Source organism: Carcharodon carcharias, chromosome 3 (assembly GCF_017639515.1).
Source record: "Carcharodon carcharias isolate sCarCar2 chromosome 3, sCarCar2.pri, whole genome shotgun sequence".
NCBI lineage: Eukaryota > Metazoa > Chordata > Chondrichthyes > Lamniformes > Lamnidae > Carcharodon > Carcharodon carcharias.
The window spans coordinates 137888155-137905893 of record NC_054469.1 but is presented as its reverse complement, the minus strand read 5'-3'; the positions used below and the strand labels follow the sequence as shown (position 1 = coordinate 137905893).

The 17739-nt window shown below is 40.4% G+C and overlaps 1 protein-coding gene across 1 annotated transcript; it reads right to left on the bottom strand.

Moving 5' to 3' along the window:
- Positions 1–487: 487 nt before the first annotated feature.
- npy (neuropeptide Y) lies at positions 488–15665 on the bottom strand. Its single transcript, XM_041184563.1, has 4 exons — positions 15578–15665; positions 14700–14887; positions 4345–4425; positions 488–715 (listed from the first exon to the last, which is right to left on the bottom strand). Exons 2-4 carry the CDS (start codon positions 14885–14887, stop codon positions 691–693), a joined length of 294 nt encoding a protein of 97 aa, XP_041040497.1. The 5' UTR covers positions 15578–15665; the 3' UTR covers positions 488–690.
- Positions 15666–17739: the final 2074 nt, after the last annotated feature.

The following is a 17739-nucleotide window of genomic DNA, read 5'->3' as shown; positions in this document are numbered from 1 at the left end:
ATTACCCTATATGATCTCGTCCTCAGAATACTGAGTACAACCAATGTGATAAAGTAATCATACCACTGAATCGCTTCATTTGATTCTGAGTATAGCATAGTCTTTCACAGTAGGAGACTGGCGCTCTTGACTTGCACTCAGGTTTGCACCAACACGAGAAGAAGATTTAGGCTTACGTATTTAGTGGTTATGTTGAAGCATTATATATTTTGATGCTGGATAAGTACACTCTTGTGAAAACTCATTTATAATCCAAAAGAGTTGCAGTGCAGTATGATACACAAAACATTTCACAGAGCTCACAAATACTATTAATAGATAATGTTGACAAATCATAGTTTTTCCCGTTCAGCTTTACGTCATGGTTAGATAAGTTTATACACATCTCCATTTAGGCTGTGTTGTTTTATTACTGAATTTTAATAGCTCAAACCAGTCCTTGCCATACAAAGAATAATTTCTTTTCGCCATTGTAATGCATTACATATTTAACGTACATATAATTTATTTAAATAAACTTTATATACAATATAGGATGCAGGGAAAAAAAGTTCTACAGATTTCAGTGATGGCTGCATGCATTGGCTGCCTTTAATGTAAAATGAGGGTCTTTACAACAGTGAGAATGTCTCATTTCCATAGCAGTGGATGTTGAAATGTGGACCACATTAAAGAAAATATGTATTTTCATCACCACATGGAAGGCTCATCATACCTGCAAGCAGAAAAGTATAACTAAATGCAACTGCTGACATTTCCAATTTAAAATCAAAGACATGTTCAGCATGCAAAGCATTTTTTTCTGGGCGCTGTACTAATTTTCTTGTTTTTCATAAAAGAGCCTCAGGTGGAGGTTTTTATTTTCCACCTCCCGACCCACCCAAACCCACCTCCTCCACAGGTTTTGCTGAGATCACTTGTAGCTAGCAGCTTTGCTGCTATCCCAATCAGGCGACAATTTGGTGCCACTTTTTCTACTCTATGCACTATGCATTCATCCAATGATAAATGTTTGCATTATCAATTTAGTTAACACTCTTAATGATTTCTTTTATCAAGGAAAAAATTGGCTATTCTGTTTTTAGTTTAAAACTTTGCCAGACACTGTATTTACAAGGGGAGCCCTAGTGAATTGCAGAGCAGGCTTCAAGGGCAAAAGGACTATTTCTGCTCTTATTTCTTATGTTCTTATTGTACATTCAATGCTAAGCTAATTATGGGATTACCTGTAAAACTAAATACAATGTTAGTTATTCCAAAGTTTAAAATTAAATTTTTAAAAAATCTTTTCAGCCTCATTAGAATGCTCTCATTGACAGATTATAATTATTATAGAACTATCGGCCATAGCTTCTGGCTTTTTGTTACACTTGATGCCACTTAATCTGTCCAGCTCCAACAACTCCCCTGCCCACCATTCCCCCGCTCCCCCACCCCACCCCAAACACACGCCTCACCATTGGTTAGGTCACATTCTGGGAGCATAGAAATAAACCTGAATTTCTGGTTCATGTATCAAATTTCAAGGTCTGAATTTTACCTTTGGCAGTCGCATGTGATCAAGGGGCCCGAGAGCGGATCGGAAATAGACTGCTGACTGCAATTGGCCCCTGACTGTGATTTCACACTGGCTGGCCAATTAAAGGCCAGCCAGTGTGAAACGTGCACTGAAAAGCTCAGCACTGCTGGGATGGGGGTGGGAAAAGGTGGGCGATGACATCACCACGGGCGTGGATGAGTGCTGCAAGAGAGCTCCCTGAAGGTAGACAGCTGCCACAGATGATGAAATAAAGGTTTAAGAAGCTGCAAAAAAATTTCCGTGCATCACATTCAAGCACCTGCAAATGTACCTCATAAAAATGCTGTCCACAGATTTGCCTGTCTGCCAACCATAAGGTTGGACGGGCCACAAAAAAACAGAGACAGTTGCGCCATTAATGGGCTTAGCTGCCTGTTTAATTGTCAGCAAGCGCACTTCTGACTTTTACACGTGCCCGCTGAGTGAAATATCGCGCGAGTAGGCGATGATGTCGGGAGACTCGCCTGACGTCATCTCGCGTGATTTTACACCCGATCGTGTCGGGCACTTGCCCGCAGGATGTAAAATTCTGTCCACGGTGCAAGTTGAATGCTTGTTCAAAGTAGTGGAGCTAAGAAACAGCAAGGGGCAACAAACTTTGGTGGGAGCTGTTTTCCACTAATATTTGGTGACCTATAATGTAGTGCATCGTATAAATCAGGAAATTAGAAGTGTATGTAACAAGTAATACATTAATAATGAGGGACTGTAATCTACAAATAGACTGGGTAAAACTAATAGGCACTAGTGCTGGGGAGGATGAATTCCTGGAATTTATACAACATGGTTTTCTAGAACATTATGTTGAGGAACCAGCTAGAAAACAGGCGATTTTAGATCTAGTATTGTGCAATGAGAAAGGGCTAATTAATAATCTCATTATAAAGGAGTCTTCAGAGAAGAGTGACCATAATATGATAGAATTTTACATTAAGTTTGAAAGTGATGTAGTTCAATCTCTAAATAGGGGCTTAAATCTAAACAAATGGAATTATGAATATATGAGGGTTGGCTGTGGTAGATTGGGAAACTACATTAAACGATATGACTTGCAGAATAGATAAAGGGGAACCAATGGATGTGGTGTATTTGGATTTTCAGAAGGCTTTCGATAAAGTCCTGCCCAAGAGGTTAATAAGGAAAATTAGAGTGCATGGGATAATATACTGGCATGGACTGAGGACTGGTTAACAGACATAAAACAGCGAGTAGGAATAAATGGGTCACTCTCAGAATGGTAGGCTATGACTAGAGGGGTACCACAAGGATCAGTGCTTGAGCCCCAGCTATTCACAATCGATATCAATGATTTGGATGTGGGGACCAGATGTAATACTTCCAAGTTTGCTGATGACACACAACTTGGTAGGAATGTGAGTTGTGAGGGGGATGCAAAGAGGCTTCAAGAAGAGTTAGACAGGCTGAGTGAGTGGGCAAGAACATGACAGATGAAATATAATGTGAAAGTTATTCACTTTAGCAAGAAAAACGCAAATGCAAAGTATTTCTTAAATTGTGAGAGACCTGGGTGTCCTTATTTATAAATCACTGAAAGCTAACATGCAGATACACCAAGCATTTAAGAAGGCAAATGGTATGTTAGCCTTCATTGCAAGGGCATTTGAATATAGGAGTAAGGAAGTCTTACTGCAGTTTATAGAGCTTTGGTAAGACCACACCTGGAGTTGTGTACAGTTTTGGTCTCCTTATCCAAGGAAGGATATACTTGCCATAGAGGGATGCAATGAAGGATCACCAGACTGATTCCTGGGATGGCAGGTTTGTCCTATAAGGAGAGACAGGGAGACAGAGTTTGCATTCTCTAGAGAGGTGATCTCACTGAAGTGTACAAAGTTCTTACACGACTCGACAGGCCAAGTGCAGGAAGGATGTTTTCCCCTGGATGGGGTGGAGAGCGGGGTGTCTACAACCAGGGGTCACAGTCTCAGAATAAGAGGTAGGCCATTTAGGACTGAGATGAGCAGGAATTTCTTTATCAAGAGGGTGGTGAATTTTTGGAATTATTTACACCAGCGGGCTGTGGAGGCTCAGCCACTGAGTATATTCAAGACAGTTTGATAGATTTTGAAATATTAACGATATCAAGGGTTACAGTGATAGTGCGGGAAAACGGCGCTAAAATAGAAGATCAGTCATGATCTAATTGAATGGCGGTACAGGCTCGAGGGGCTGAATGGCCTACTCCTGCTCCTATGTTCCTATCTACCATTCTTGATGCTACCCTTCTTGCTATATCGTGTTTTACTTAATTTTAGTTAACCTCTTACTTCACATCACTTCAAACAGCAAAGCTGAATTTAAATCATACCTTTTTCTTTCTAGCAACCAAATTAAGCTTTGACAGACTTACTTTCACACTGTTCAATTTCGTGAACATTCCTTTTACTTTAAAAACCATGCACCATTGGAAATGTTAAAAAAATTATCTGGACAAATCATTACATTGGGCTCAGGAAATTGGCATTAGATATTTCCATGATGTGGCTGTGATGTAAAAAAAAGATTGAACCCCAGATGGGCTTTCTCATTAATTCTTAGATGTTTGAACCTACCATTATTTAAATCTGCTCCTTCAACCTAGACTAAACTAATTAAATTTAATGATGCTGCAGAAGTAAATGAATGCATGCCCACCCCCATCTTTCAAGTTGCACATCTGGTGCTGTCACTACCGAGTTGCTTTTAGCTGTACACTTCTATCATGAAAAGCTGTGTTACACAATATCCTTGTCATGTATACTCACCTATATTTAGGAAAACTTTCTGAGTTCTCGCTCAGCAGCAGATCAGTAATCAGTGCCTCAGGGCTGGATCTCTTTCCATACCTATTGCATCCAAATGACCAAAATATTTTAAACCATTACCAGAGTTATTCAGTCGATTAGATATGCAAATATTTACTAGTTTTTATGCAAATATTTACCAGTTTTTTTTAAAAAAAGGAACATGCATGTTAAACAAATTCTGATATTCATACTATGGCTATATTAGAAATTATTTCTGAATCAGTCAATCACATTACATATTGTCTTTAGTGTGCAAACATGCTAATAGTTATGCTTCCATTGTGCTCTTAGATATGATAAGGATAAATACAGCTTTCTTAAAAGCTGTTCCAACTGTGAGCATTCACAACTAATAGTCATTTGGTTTAAGAAAAACACTATAAATAAACAGAAGTAAAAACAGTACACAACAAATCAATCAGAACCCGAAAGAAGAAAGATATTTCACGTTCAACACTACATCAGAACTGGCCAGGAACTGATCGCTTCATGAACTGGTCCATAATGAAGAAGTGAAACATTATTTTTTAACAAATGGTGAAAAGCTAAGAAAAGTGGATGACCACTGATCACTAAAATGTGGTAGTCAGATGCAAAAAAAATGAAAAAGACTAAAGGAATGTTCACCTTTATACTTACAGGACTAGAATATAAAGGGGAGGAAGTTATGTTACAATTACACAAGCCCCTGGTTAGACCACATCTTGAATGTTGTGTACAACACTTTAGAAAGATCTTAAAAAAGTGCAGTACAGACTCACCAGCATGTTACCCAGACTCCAAGGATTAAACTATGGAGAGATTACATAGACTTTAAAGCACGAAAACAGGTGATTTGGCCCAAATGGTCAATGGTGGCATTTATGCTTCCATTCTTCTCATCTAATTATCAGTATAACATCCTATTCCCTACATCTTCATTTGTTTATCTGGCTTCCCCATAAATGCATCTATATTATTTGCCCAACTACTCCCTGAGGTAACAAGCTCCACATTCTCAGTAAAGAAGTTTGTTCTGAACACCCTATTTGATTTATTGGTGACTACTTCTTATTGACAGCCACTAGTTTTGCACTTTGCTCCAAATGAAAACATTCTCTATACTTAAAACTCTTCATAATTTTAAAAATCTAGGTTAAGTCAACCCTCAGCCTCTCTTTACAAGTGAGCAGTGACCCAACCTGTCCATCCTTTTATGATAGGTATAGTCTTGCATTTCTAGTGTCATCCTCACAAATCTTTTTGCACCCTCTACAGTGCTTCTATATCTATTACTACATAAATATAGATTATATTAAATAATTATAGATTACATAAACTAGGCTTGTATGCCCTGGAACATAGGTTAAGGGTGATTTGATTGAGGATTTTAGGATTTTGAAAGCAATCGATATGATAAATAGAAATATTTTTTTCCAACTAGAGATGTAATCTTCAAATCAGAGCCAGGCAATTCAGGAGGGATGTTAGGAAATGTTTCTTCACACAAAGGGAAATGTGAGTCTCTGTGCCACAGAAAACAGCAGATGCTACCTTAATTAATAATTTAAAATTTGAGGTTGATAGATTTCTGCTAGTGAAGGGTATTAAGAGGTATGGTATTAAGACAGGTGGGTGGAATTAGGAGACAGGTCAGCCATCATTTCAAGGAAAGTTAGAGCAGATGTGAAGAGCTCAACAGCCTACTCCCGTTTCCATCTTGCTTCCAGATCCAAATGCTGAAAATTTACAACAAGCTGATAACAAATGTTAAATGCACAGTTTGTCAATACTATTGATTATCTGCATCAGACCTAGTTTATCAAACACAAACAGAACTAAAGTTGGACATGTTTAAAAGGGTTTCACCAAAATGAATACCTCAGTAGGCAAGAAAAAAAAATCTCAGCATTGTATAATGTCAATGACACAGAGCCATGCCTGTGATGTGTGGCGTCTACTTGAAGCTAGCACTGCAATCACATGATGGGGCCTGTTTAACATCTGTAAGCACAAGGATAATGCATGCACATGGAAGCACATACTCCGTCTTTGTGACTACAATATCTTTCTTAAGTGAGGATTTTACTTTTTGATGCATATTCCTTTGTTGAATTGTATTCTACCTCAAGTTTTAAAATGGTGTACACAGTATGTTGAGAAAGTAAAGAAAGGAGAAAACAAGGGAAGGAAATACATAACTTCATCCTTGTTTGAGTTCTGGAAACAATTGAGGTTAGGGTATCTCAGGGAACTGTATTGGTATTACTGCTGTTTCTGATTTACAACAACTACTTGGATTCAAAAACTCAATGTAAATTAGTCGCATTTGCAGATGGCATGGAACTGGGACAGCAAGTGGAATCAAAAGGGGGTAGCTCAGGAATTTCAGAATGAGTTGGAGGAAACATATATGTGTGAGCAGGACAATGGCAGCTTAAAGTTAATACTAAAAAATATCAAGTACTGCACACAGTATGGGTGGAAAGTGACACACATGTTCCATGAATAGTGTTGAAATAACTGTGGGTGAAATTAAAAAGACCTACGAGTGTTAATAGGCTCAACATGAACAGGGGTGAAATTGGTCAATGCCAGTAGCACAAAATTGAAAAGAATACTGGCACAATCTAAGCAAGCTGTCAAGTCATAATCATTTTGAACTAATACCATTGACTGATTTCGCCCTCAATATATCCAACCAATGTTGAGTAGCAATAAAAAAACCAACAGAATATTGAATACCAGAGGAAAAATAGAATGAGTCAGAGAAAGCCATGATCACATTGTACAGTGCTCTAGTCAGACTACATCTTCACTACCAGTTCTCATAAAAAGTCATCAACCTGAAACATTAATTTCATTTTTCTTTCTCTATGGTTCTGCCTGACTGGCTGACACTTCTAACATTTTCGGGTTTGTTCTTTGACCACTGTGTCCAGTTCTGGCCAGTGAAATATGAGGAAGACAAGTGAGTGCCAGAGGTAATGCAGAGAAGAAGCACAAAGCTGATCCCTAGTGCCAGGGATCTGATTACATGGATTGACTTGGCACCTTGTTTCCTTGTGGCTTGAAAACATATGTGTGAGTAATCTTAAAGAAAAGGTAGAACTGGTACGGTTTCTTTAAATTTAATTGTGAATGTACAATAATTGGATACAGGTTCAAACTACTGATATTCAAAATATTTCTTTCCACAAAGAGTGATCAACACATTGAATGGACTTCCAGATACACAGAGATACAATTGGATGCTATAATGGGGAGACTGTAAGATCTAAATTAAGATGGGCCAAAAGACCTCTCATCTGTAATTGTCTGGTGAGGTATTTATTTCAGGACAAAAAGTTACAACACCTCTTTAACATATCAAGAACATAAAGTACAGTATCTCTGTAAAAATAAGTACCTAGGCTTAAACTGGGCTTTGCAAAATGTTGTACATTGCAAGTACTCGGCATATTCAGTACAATTGATGGACAGCTGAAATCCTGGAAACTTCTCAGTTGCATTATATTTTCATTACTGGTTATCATGTTGCGCTGTCAGCTAATTGTAAGAACATCAGTGGATCCCATCAATTTACCGTTCTAGATGTAGATTCAATTGTAACTTTCTATAGATATTTAGATATACACTTGAAAAGGAAATATTTATGGGGCTATGAGGGAAGAGCACGGAAGTGCACCATTTCAGTAGCTCTTTCAAAGAGCTGGTGAGGCATGATGGGCTGAATGGCCTCATTTTGCTCTAAAATTCTGTGCTAATGACATGACAAGTGCACCCTGAATTAGAAAAGATCGTCAGCTTACAGGCCACGTCTAAGATGCAGTTTCCCACCAATACACTGCTGAACTATCCTTTAGTGACTAATATTTAAAAATAAAACAGCAAGTTGCATAAAAGCAAAGAACTTATCAAGCCTTCTGCCAAGAAACAGATTATAATAACATTCAGATTCCTGTCATGCATCGCTCCCAACAATCAAAATCTGCTTTTCATATAAATAAACCATATTCCCGAACACCCTTGGCTTGCATAGCCAAAACACGAACAAAATAACTTAGTTCCCCTGTACTCCTTTTATCACAGAATCTTTACAGTGCAGAAGGTGGCCATTCAGCCCATCAAGTCTGCACTAGCTCACTGAAAGAGCATTCTAACTAATCCCACTCCCCTGCCTTATCCCCATAAACTTGCATATTCTTTCTTTTCAGATAGCAATCCAATTCCATTTTGAATACCTTGATCGAACCTGCCTCCACCACCCTTTCAGGAAGTTCATTCCAGACTACAAACACCCTCTGGGTGAAAGTTTTTTTCCTCATATTACTTCTAATCCTTTAGGCCCATTATTTTGAATCTGTGCCCTCTAGTTCTTGATGCTCTCTTGAGTGGGAACAGTTTCTCACTATTTACCCTGTCCATACCCCTCAGGATCTTGAATACCTCTATCAAGTCTCCTCTCAGCATTCTTTTCTCCAAGGAAAACAGCCCCAATCTCTCCAATCTACCCTCATAGCTATAGTTGTTTATCCCTGGAATCTTTCTTGTGAATCACCTCTGTACTCTCTCCAAAGCCTTCACATCCTTCCTCAAGCATGGCACCCAAAACTGGACACAGTACTCCAGATGAGGCTTAACTAGTATTTTAAACAAGTCATTGCTCTTGTGCTCAATTTCCCTATTAATAAAACCTAGAATACCATGTGCTTTATTAACTCTCTCAACATGCCCAGCCACCTTCAATGACTTATGTACATATACACCGAGATCCCTCTGTTCCTGCAACTCCTTTAGAGGCTCTCCCTTTATTTTATTCTGTCTCTCCACATTCTTCCTGCCAAAATGAATCAACTCACACTTCTCTCCATTGAACTTCATCTGCCATTTGTCTGCCCAATCCACCAAACCTTTTGAAGTTCAAGACTATCCTCATCACAGTTGACAATGCTTCCAATCTTTGTATCATCCGCAAATTTTGAAATCATGCCCAGCACATCAGTCTAGGTCATTAATGTTCATTCATGAAGAGCAAGGGTCCCAACACTGACTCTTGGGGAACTCCACTACAAACCTTCTTCCAAACTGAAAAACAATTATCTGCTTCCTGTCACTCAGCCAATTTCTTATCCAAGTGCCAACTTTCCCTTTTATTCCATGAGCTAGAATTTTGCTCACAAGTGTGGCACTGTATCAAATGCCTTTTGAAAATCCACATACATCACATCAACAGCATTGCCCTCATCAACCTTCTCTGTTACCTCCTCAAAAAACTCCAGCAAGTTAGTTAAATATGATTTTCTCTTAATGAATCCATGCTAGCTTTCCTTAGTTATCCTGCACTTGTCTAAGTGACTATTGATTTTGTCCCAAACTAAAGTTTCCAGAAGTTTCCCTTGCACCCCTTTTTGAACAAGGGTGTAACATTTGCAATTCTCCAGTCCTCCAGCACCGCCCCTGTGTCTAAGGAAGACTGGAAGACTCACTAGTGCCTCTGCAATTTCCACTCTCACCTCCCTCAGTATCGTTGGATGTATCTCATCCAGCCCGGGTACCTTATCAATTTAAGTAAAGATAGCCTTTTAAATACCTCCTCCATCTCAATTGTAAATTCTTTGAGTGTACCAGTTGCCTCCTCTCTCACCTCAGCCTGGGTAGCATCCTGTACCTTTGTAAAGACGGATACAAAATGCCTCATTTAATACCTCCACTCCTTCTCCTGCCTCCACATGCAAGTCTCTTTTATCCCGAATTGGTCCCACACTTTCTTTTGCCATCCTTTTCTTATTTACATGCTTGGGATTCCCTTTCATGTCAGCTGCTAGCCTCTTTTCTTGTTCCCTCCTTGTTTTTCTGATTAGTTTTTTTCACTTTCCCTCTGGCCCTTCTATATTCAGCCTGGTTCCCCATGTATTTTCAACCTGACATCTGTCATACACGTACTTCTTCTTTTTCATCTTCACTTCCATCTCTCTTGCCATCCAGGGTTTTCTAGGTTTATTTGTCCTACCCTTCCCCTTCAATGGAACATACTTTGACATTTCCTGCAATACTATCTCTTTGAAGGTAGCCCATTGTTCAGCCACTGTCTTTTCTGACAACATTTGATTCCAATTCACTTGGCTCAGATGCATTCCCATCCCATCAACGTTGGCTTTCCCCCAATTAATTATCCCTGCTCGGATTGCTCCCTGTCCTTCTCCATGGCCAACCTAAACCTTATTATATAATGGTCACTGCTCCCTAAATGCTCTCCCACTGATATTTGATCCATTTGGGCCAACACATTCCCCAGAACCAAGTCCAACAGTGCCTGCCCTCTCATTGGACTCCAAACATACTGCTGTAGAAAATTACCTTGAACACACTCCAAGAACTCTCACCCTTCTTGTCCCTATTCCTATCCCAGTATATATTTGGATAATTGAAATTCCCCATTATAATTCTTCTATAATTCTTGCACCTCTCTGTAATTTCTTTGCAAACTTGTTTCTCTACATCCCTTCTGCTAGTTGGTGGTCTATATACAATCTTTTATTTCCAGTCCTTGAGTACGTGTAGAATTACTGTTCTGCATTATTAATGCACTCAGTAATAAATGTGCATGCGATGCCTTCGATGGGTCATTAATACGTCACTAGGACTCTACTTCAGCAAACAGTATAGAACATGCTCTGGCGATGCTGCAGCGACAGAACCTGTTCTGCTTAAATTCGATAGATGGCACTGTGCGATAAAGGCAACTCAGTTAATATATGTTTGACAGCGTGGCAGTGAAGTGTGGATCAATAACCAGAAAAAAAACTACTAAAGAAACTGGACCGGAAACAGTGGGTTTTTAAAAAGTGAAGAGGGTCAAGTGACTTGATAAAGAGACCTCAAAGGGATGATGAAAGTGCAGGCCTGAAACGTTAACTCTATTTCTCTCTCAGATGCCGCCAGGTCTGCTGAGTATTTTCAGCATTTTCCATTCTTATCTCAGGTCTTCAGCATCCGCAGTATTTTAGTTTCGTGTTAAACGGAGGCTTCTCGGTTCAGGTGGAGGCGAAAAGTTGCAATCACTGTGAGAAGAGCTCTGAGCTCTCTTAGCTAACTTTTTTCTCTCAACCAATATAATTAAAAATCGGGCATTTATCTCACTGGTCCTCGCGGGTCTTTGCTGTTTGTAGGTTAGCTGCAATTTGCTTGCATTACAGCGAATGCGCTTCAGAATTCACTCAACCTTCTCTTGGATCTGCCATATATTCTGGTGCAGTTGCTCTGGAATAAACTTGATGATACAGAGCAAACATCCCTCCTCTCAATATAAGTAATAAAAGTCCTGATGTGTATGTTGTTGTTTTCACGTTTTCCAGCCACAATATATTACAGAGTGGCTTTCCGTACCCTTCAATTAATTACCATTCCAGACAGATACATATTTAGTGCCCCCCCCCCCCCCCCATCTCTGGTATTGGAGGCCGTTTAAAGTGTGACACTCGGGTCAACTGCTGCAATAACTGTCAGTCCGGTGGACACATTTTATGAAATGATAAAGAAAGTGAGTTTGAAAGCGGAGGTTATTAGGAGCAATGATAATCTAACGAATTTCCTCTTAAACATGAGGAGCAAACGCCTGGAGCCCATATTTACCAGGTCAGACATTCAGTCCGAAACCACCAAGCAATTTACTAACTGTATCCTCATGTTTAAAACAAAGAAAAAAGGCAAAATGTAATTATGTTCCATTTGTGACCAGCATATCAATTCCCTGAAAGTTATCGGTACAGAGATTAGACAAGGCGAAGTCCTTATCACACCACTTACGAGATGTTACTGCTTTCACTCTGCAAATGTTGTCCAATGTTATTAGTTGTTCCTGGTCTATTAGCTCCACAGTTGTCAACTGTACATTGTGGGTCACTGGAATTGGCTCTTATATAAATTCCCACAACCCACCAAAATATTTCATTTACATGGACTCCAACCTTGCACTGGTAACCAAGTCGTCCTAAGCCTAGTCACAGTAAAATCCGGTATACTTAGTCTTTCATCAAAAAAAAACCTACCCCGGGGCAATGTTCAGAAACGTATTGTAAGTGGAGCTCCTCTCGATTCACATCAATTCATTACATTCATTTTAAAGCATTTTTACAGCAAATCCTTAGACAAGTAAACGCTCTTACATCAGAGAATTGACACAATTATTTTACCGGAGCCCTGATTGCCCAATGGTATTTATCTAACATTACCGATGAAACAAAAACAAAAATTGCTGGAAAAACTAAGCAGGTCTGATAGGATCTGTGGAGAGAAAAACAGCGTTAACTTTTCCAGTCCAGATGACTTCTTTAGAACTAAAGAAAAGTGGAAATGTGGTGAAATACCTACTGTATAAGGGCGAGGGGGGGGGGGGGGGGGAGTGGTGGAGACAGGTGAAGCTGGATAGAGGGCCAGTGATAGGTGGAGGCAAAGGAGAGATTGCAAAAGATGTCATAAACAAAAGGTGGAAGGGGTGTTGATGGCCATGATATTGGCTAAAGGAGTTGCTAATGGTGACATTAAGAATAGAAAGTAGGATGAGCCAGTGACAGATGGCCCTAGAGGGGGTGGGGGGAGTGGACAGTGTGGGGAGAAAATCTCAAAATAGGCTAAAAGATGGGGATAAAACAATGAATGGAAAGAAATTTTAAAAATAATAATAGAAATAAGTGGAAAAATATATAAAATTAAAAAATAACAATTGAAAAAAGGGGATCAAAAAGGGGTAAGCGTGGAGGAGAGAGTTCATGATCTGAAGTTGTTGGACTCAATATTCAGTCCGGAAGGCTGTAAAGTGCCTAATTGGAAGATGAGGTGCTGTTCCTCCAGTTTGCGTTGAGCTTCACTGGAACAATGCAGCAGGCCAAGGATGAACATGTGGACATGAGAGCAGGGTTGTGTGTTGAAATGGCATGCAACAGGGAGGTCTGGATCATGCTTGTGGACAGACTGAAGGTGTTCCACAAAGCGGTCACCCAGTCTGCATTTGGTCTCTCCAGTGTAGAGGAGGTGGCATTGGGAGCAGCCAATGCAGTAGACTAAATTGAGGGAAGTGCAAGTGAAATGCTGCTTCCCTTGAAAGGAGTGTTTGGGCCCTTGGACGGTGAGGAGGGAGGAAGAGGCAGATGTTGCACCTTCTGTGGTTGCATGGGAAGGTGCTTTAGGAGGGGGTTGAGGTGTAGGGGGTGATGGAGGAATAGACCAGGGTGCCCTGGAGGGAACTGTCCATACGGAATGCCAAAAGGGGGAGTGGGTGAAGGGAAGATGTGTTTGGTAGTGGCATCATGCTGGAGTTGGCGGAAATGGCAGAGGATGATTCTTCGAATGCGGAGGCTGGTGGGGTGAAAAGTGAGGGCAAGGGGGACCCTATCATGTTTCTGGGAGGGAGTGGAAGGTGTGAGGGCGGATGCGCGGGAGATGGGTCAGACACAGTGGAAGGCCCTGTCAATCACCGTGGATGGGAAACCTCGGTTGAGGAAGAAGGAAGTCATAGGGAGTCGAAACGTTAACTCTGTCTTTCTCTCCACAGACGCTGTCAGACCTGCTGAGTTTTTCCAGCAATGTTTGTTTTTGATTTTCAGCATCAGCAGTATTTTGCTTTTATCTTAACGGATATCATCTTACCTAACCAATAACATCTGCTGCTTTGAGGAGAACATCTACGTTCAAGCAGCAGAACTTAAAGGCTGTCAGCTAGTGACTCGAAAATGCTCTCAGAATCCCCATTTGCACCCATGCTGTAATATTGCATGATAGGCACTGAGATTCATTTTAAAACAAACAAGAACGGAATATTGATGTAATAATCCAAAGTGTTCTGCAGAGATAAATAGAGATGTGGGTATTGCGATATACGCCGCTCCTAGTATATTCTGCCCTACCCTTCCCGCGTTGGGCTATGCGTCTGAAATGTTAGTGACTAAACCAGACAAATGGTGAAGCGTTGCCCCGAGTTATTTTGCACCAATCTTGGCTTGTGGTTTTCGTATATCCATTCATAGCCCAAAGACCTGCACCAATCACCCGCGTAGTATCGTAGATCTAATACAAGATTGTTGCTACGTGAGATTTTTAGCGTGCCGAAACCTAGAGTAATTGTTAGCAATTAACTTATTAAAGAGTATTTATAGAAAATAGTTAAATTGAAAAACTTTGACTGTTTAAGGCGTACCCTACACTGTCATGATGCCAATGTCTTTCCCTTCCTTCCCTGGTGTTGGTTTTGTCCTAAAGCCTAAAATAAGTGAGTGACACGGTTACATTGCGCCAACCCCGACTGAACGTGATCCGCGGTGAACATGCGGTCTCACCTCTGTCTTGTGATGAGGTTAATGTAGTGCCTCAATGCGGAGTAATATTTGGCCAGGTCCGCTGCGGGGGCGCCTACCCCAGGGTTGTCAGGCTTGGAGGGGTAAGCATCGGCAAAAGTTCCTATGCAGATCAGCATGCAAAATGCAAAGGTGAACAATCCTAGCCAGAGCTTCATGTTGCCCTGCATCTGAAAGGGAAAAGCACACGAACAGGAACATTTTCCAAACATGTCGCAGTTCGTGATTTTAAAAAAAACGTGGTCTTTATTCATTTCTTAAGCTGGAAAGAAAAATGATGATTGATATTCCCCAGCAGTGTTAGATACTCACTATGGGTCACACGTACAAGGGAGGAACTGGTTGTTCTGTGCCGTGTAATTGGAAAGAGATTGTGCCATAGCCCCACATGGCGATCAGAGCAATTCCTCTCCCAAAAGGCGCCTGTGCACAAACCGACCCTTTTTGTAAAGTTCTGCGCCACAGGTGATGGGTTTTATGACCATTTTCGCTAGACCTCAGTTATTCATCTTTCATAACCCATCGGCTAATAGCCGTTTGATATCGATATAAGAAACTTTTTTGTTGAGTCCAATGCTCGCTGCTAAATCCGATAATACATTCACTCAGAAAGTTTTAAACATAATCTTCAAATTAATAACTTCTTATTTTAAGATGCATCCAGCCATTCAAAATCATAATTAGCCAAACTATATCAATTTACAGACAACACCTTTTTCTAGAATATTTTCTGGATACGCTATGTATATAATTTCTACATTGTATAAACAGCAGAACTGAACCTTTCTGCCCCGGAACTACCTGGAACACACAAACTGATTTGGCGTTAAGTCCTGTCCCAGAATTTAACATTGACTCACATTTCAGGTCTGCAGTCTGTAGGGAATCTGACAGGAAGCTGTCGCTGCTCTCTGTGACTCTCTGGCTGGTCGCTGTCTTTTTGAGTCTGAGAAGCTATTGACATGTCCTGCTTTTTATGTGCTCCCTTGGTGGAATGAGGGAGGTTCCTGGTCACACTTAATTGACCAGAATTCGTTATCACACTCCTGCAAAGGCGAAACTACGTCAGTAGCGCCGGTGCAAGAGTCCTGTCACTTAACGCCCTGATGCATGACTGATAACAGTGATTGCTTTCTTCCAACTCAAAGGAAACTTCATGTCGTATCTACTGTGTATTTTTCCTCCTCTAATATCCCAAGGGAGGACTTGCCATTCAATGGCATTTAAAACAAACTTTAGCGACTCTCAACTGTTATCTATTAAGAACACTGCATCTGAACACTTAGACTGCGAGCCTCATCGTTCCTTGGGCTGAGACCAGAGCAAATTGTTTCGTGGCTCACACAGTGCATTTGCTGGCATACGTGTAAAGCATAAAACCATTTTGGGAGCCCACGGCTCCTGTAATAACTTAATACAGCCCAGGGGTAAATTTCTGAGTGTATTACACCTATTTCACTCTATTTCCACATCATTTGTTTCAGTTTTAGGCTTTACAGTTGTCAGGCGACAGGGATTTAAGAAAACCATGCTAGTGCAAGCATATTTTAAATGAAACGATCCTATGTCGATTATCACAATGGGGTTATAAGTGCTTCAGCTTGGCGTTTAATTAAAACAAGTTAAAATCGTACTGCTTTACTGGGGCTCGTGGAACGTTTAACCCTTCAATAGGTTCAAGATATTCAAATGTATACCAAAAGATCTTTGAAATCAAATAAATCCTCGAAGTAATTCGAAACGCTCGAAAGAAAGTCAATATTGTATTTGCACTCTCGGAAGTTTTATTCTGCTTGATGTAAATATATAAGTGGTGCAAATCGCTTCGATGCTTTTTAATAAAATGCTCCCTCCCTTTTGCTGGATTTTCAAACTGAAGCAGAATATTTTTCATGTATTTTGTACGCAGACGGTAATTTTTTTGCAACTTGAATGAAGACAAATGCATGCAGCTCTTCCAAGGAGTAGGTGAATCATAAGTATTTTTTCTCTGCTTTGGCTGATGGTAAACGGCTCATTGAACAATGTCACAGTTTTGTATGCACAGCTGGTGTGCGTGGAACTGGGAATGTCCAATCCTGCTGCTGCAGAAAATCGCAATGAATCCGGTTCCAACAGAGGGAACATAATTTACTCCTATTAAACACCATGGGTACAAAATTAAAGATCAAGAAACGCGCCATAAAATGAACTCCCCATTCCCGTGACATTTATCAAAAAGTCCATTTCGGACAGTGATTGAAAGCCTCCAGACACAAACTCCTCACCGCCGATTCTTGCCCCATCTTACACCTGATTATTTTACGGGGGGAGAGGGCGCAGTTTTCCGTAACGGCACAGTCACATTTTAAACATTAAGCACTTAAGGGTTTTTGAAATGCGCCGGCAAATAAAAATACTTTTTTTTAAAATGGGCAATAAAAGATATTGCCATGCCTCATTGTCTTGGAGGCTTTCCGCTATCGAAAATCAGTGACGGCAGCTATTCCTGCTCAGGGCTGACAAAATCAGGAACATCTGGAGCACCATCACCTTTGGTGTTGAGATGCACTGGCCAGCAGCCAAATAAATGCAGATAAAATGTGTCTCTCGCCTTTTGCTTACTGAAGTCTTTGAAGTGCGACAGATCTGTTAAAAATTGCATCTGATCTCTGATTCATGAGGTGGGGAGGGGACGGGACGGGACTCCATTTGCTGTTTCTGAATCACGGCAGATCATCAAATGCTCATACTCTGAGCAGTCAGATGTGCTCCTACGCTACCAAGACTTTCTGAAGTAACAGTGGGCGAAGTTAGGGAGAGAGAAAAAAACAAGTGAACTCGGTAATGTAGTAGACGTAATTGCAAAGTACAGCAATTCATTTAAAATCACGCCAGCAAGGGCCCTGAAGTGAAAGCTACACATGTTCTCGAAATAAAGCATGGCTCTGAATACTGACGATAGGAGTAACACATTCAGACATCATTAGATATGAAGTATAAAGTGTTTGCGTGTTTAAAGTTAACTGATGATCGTGATGGT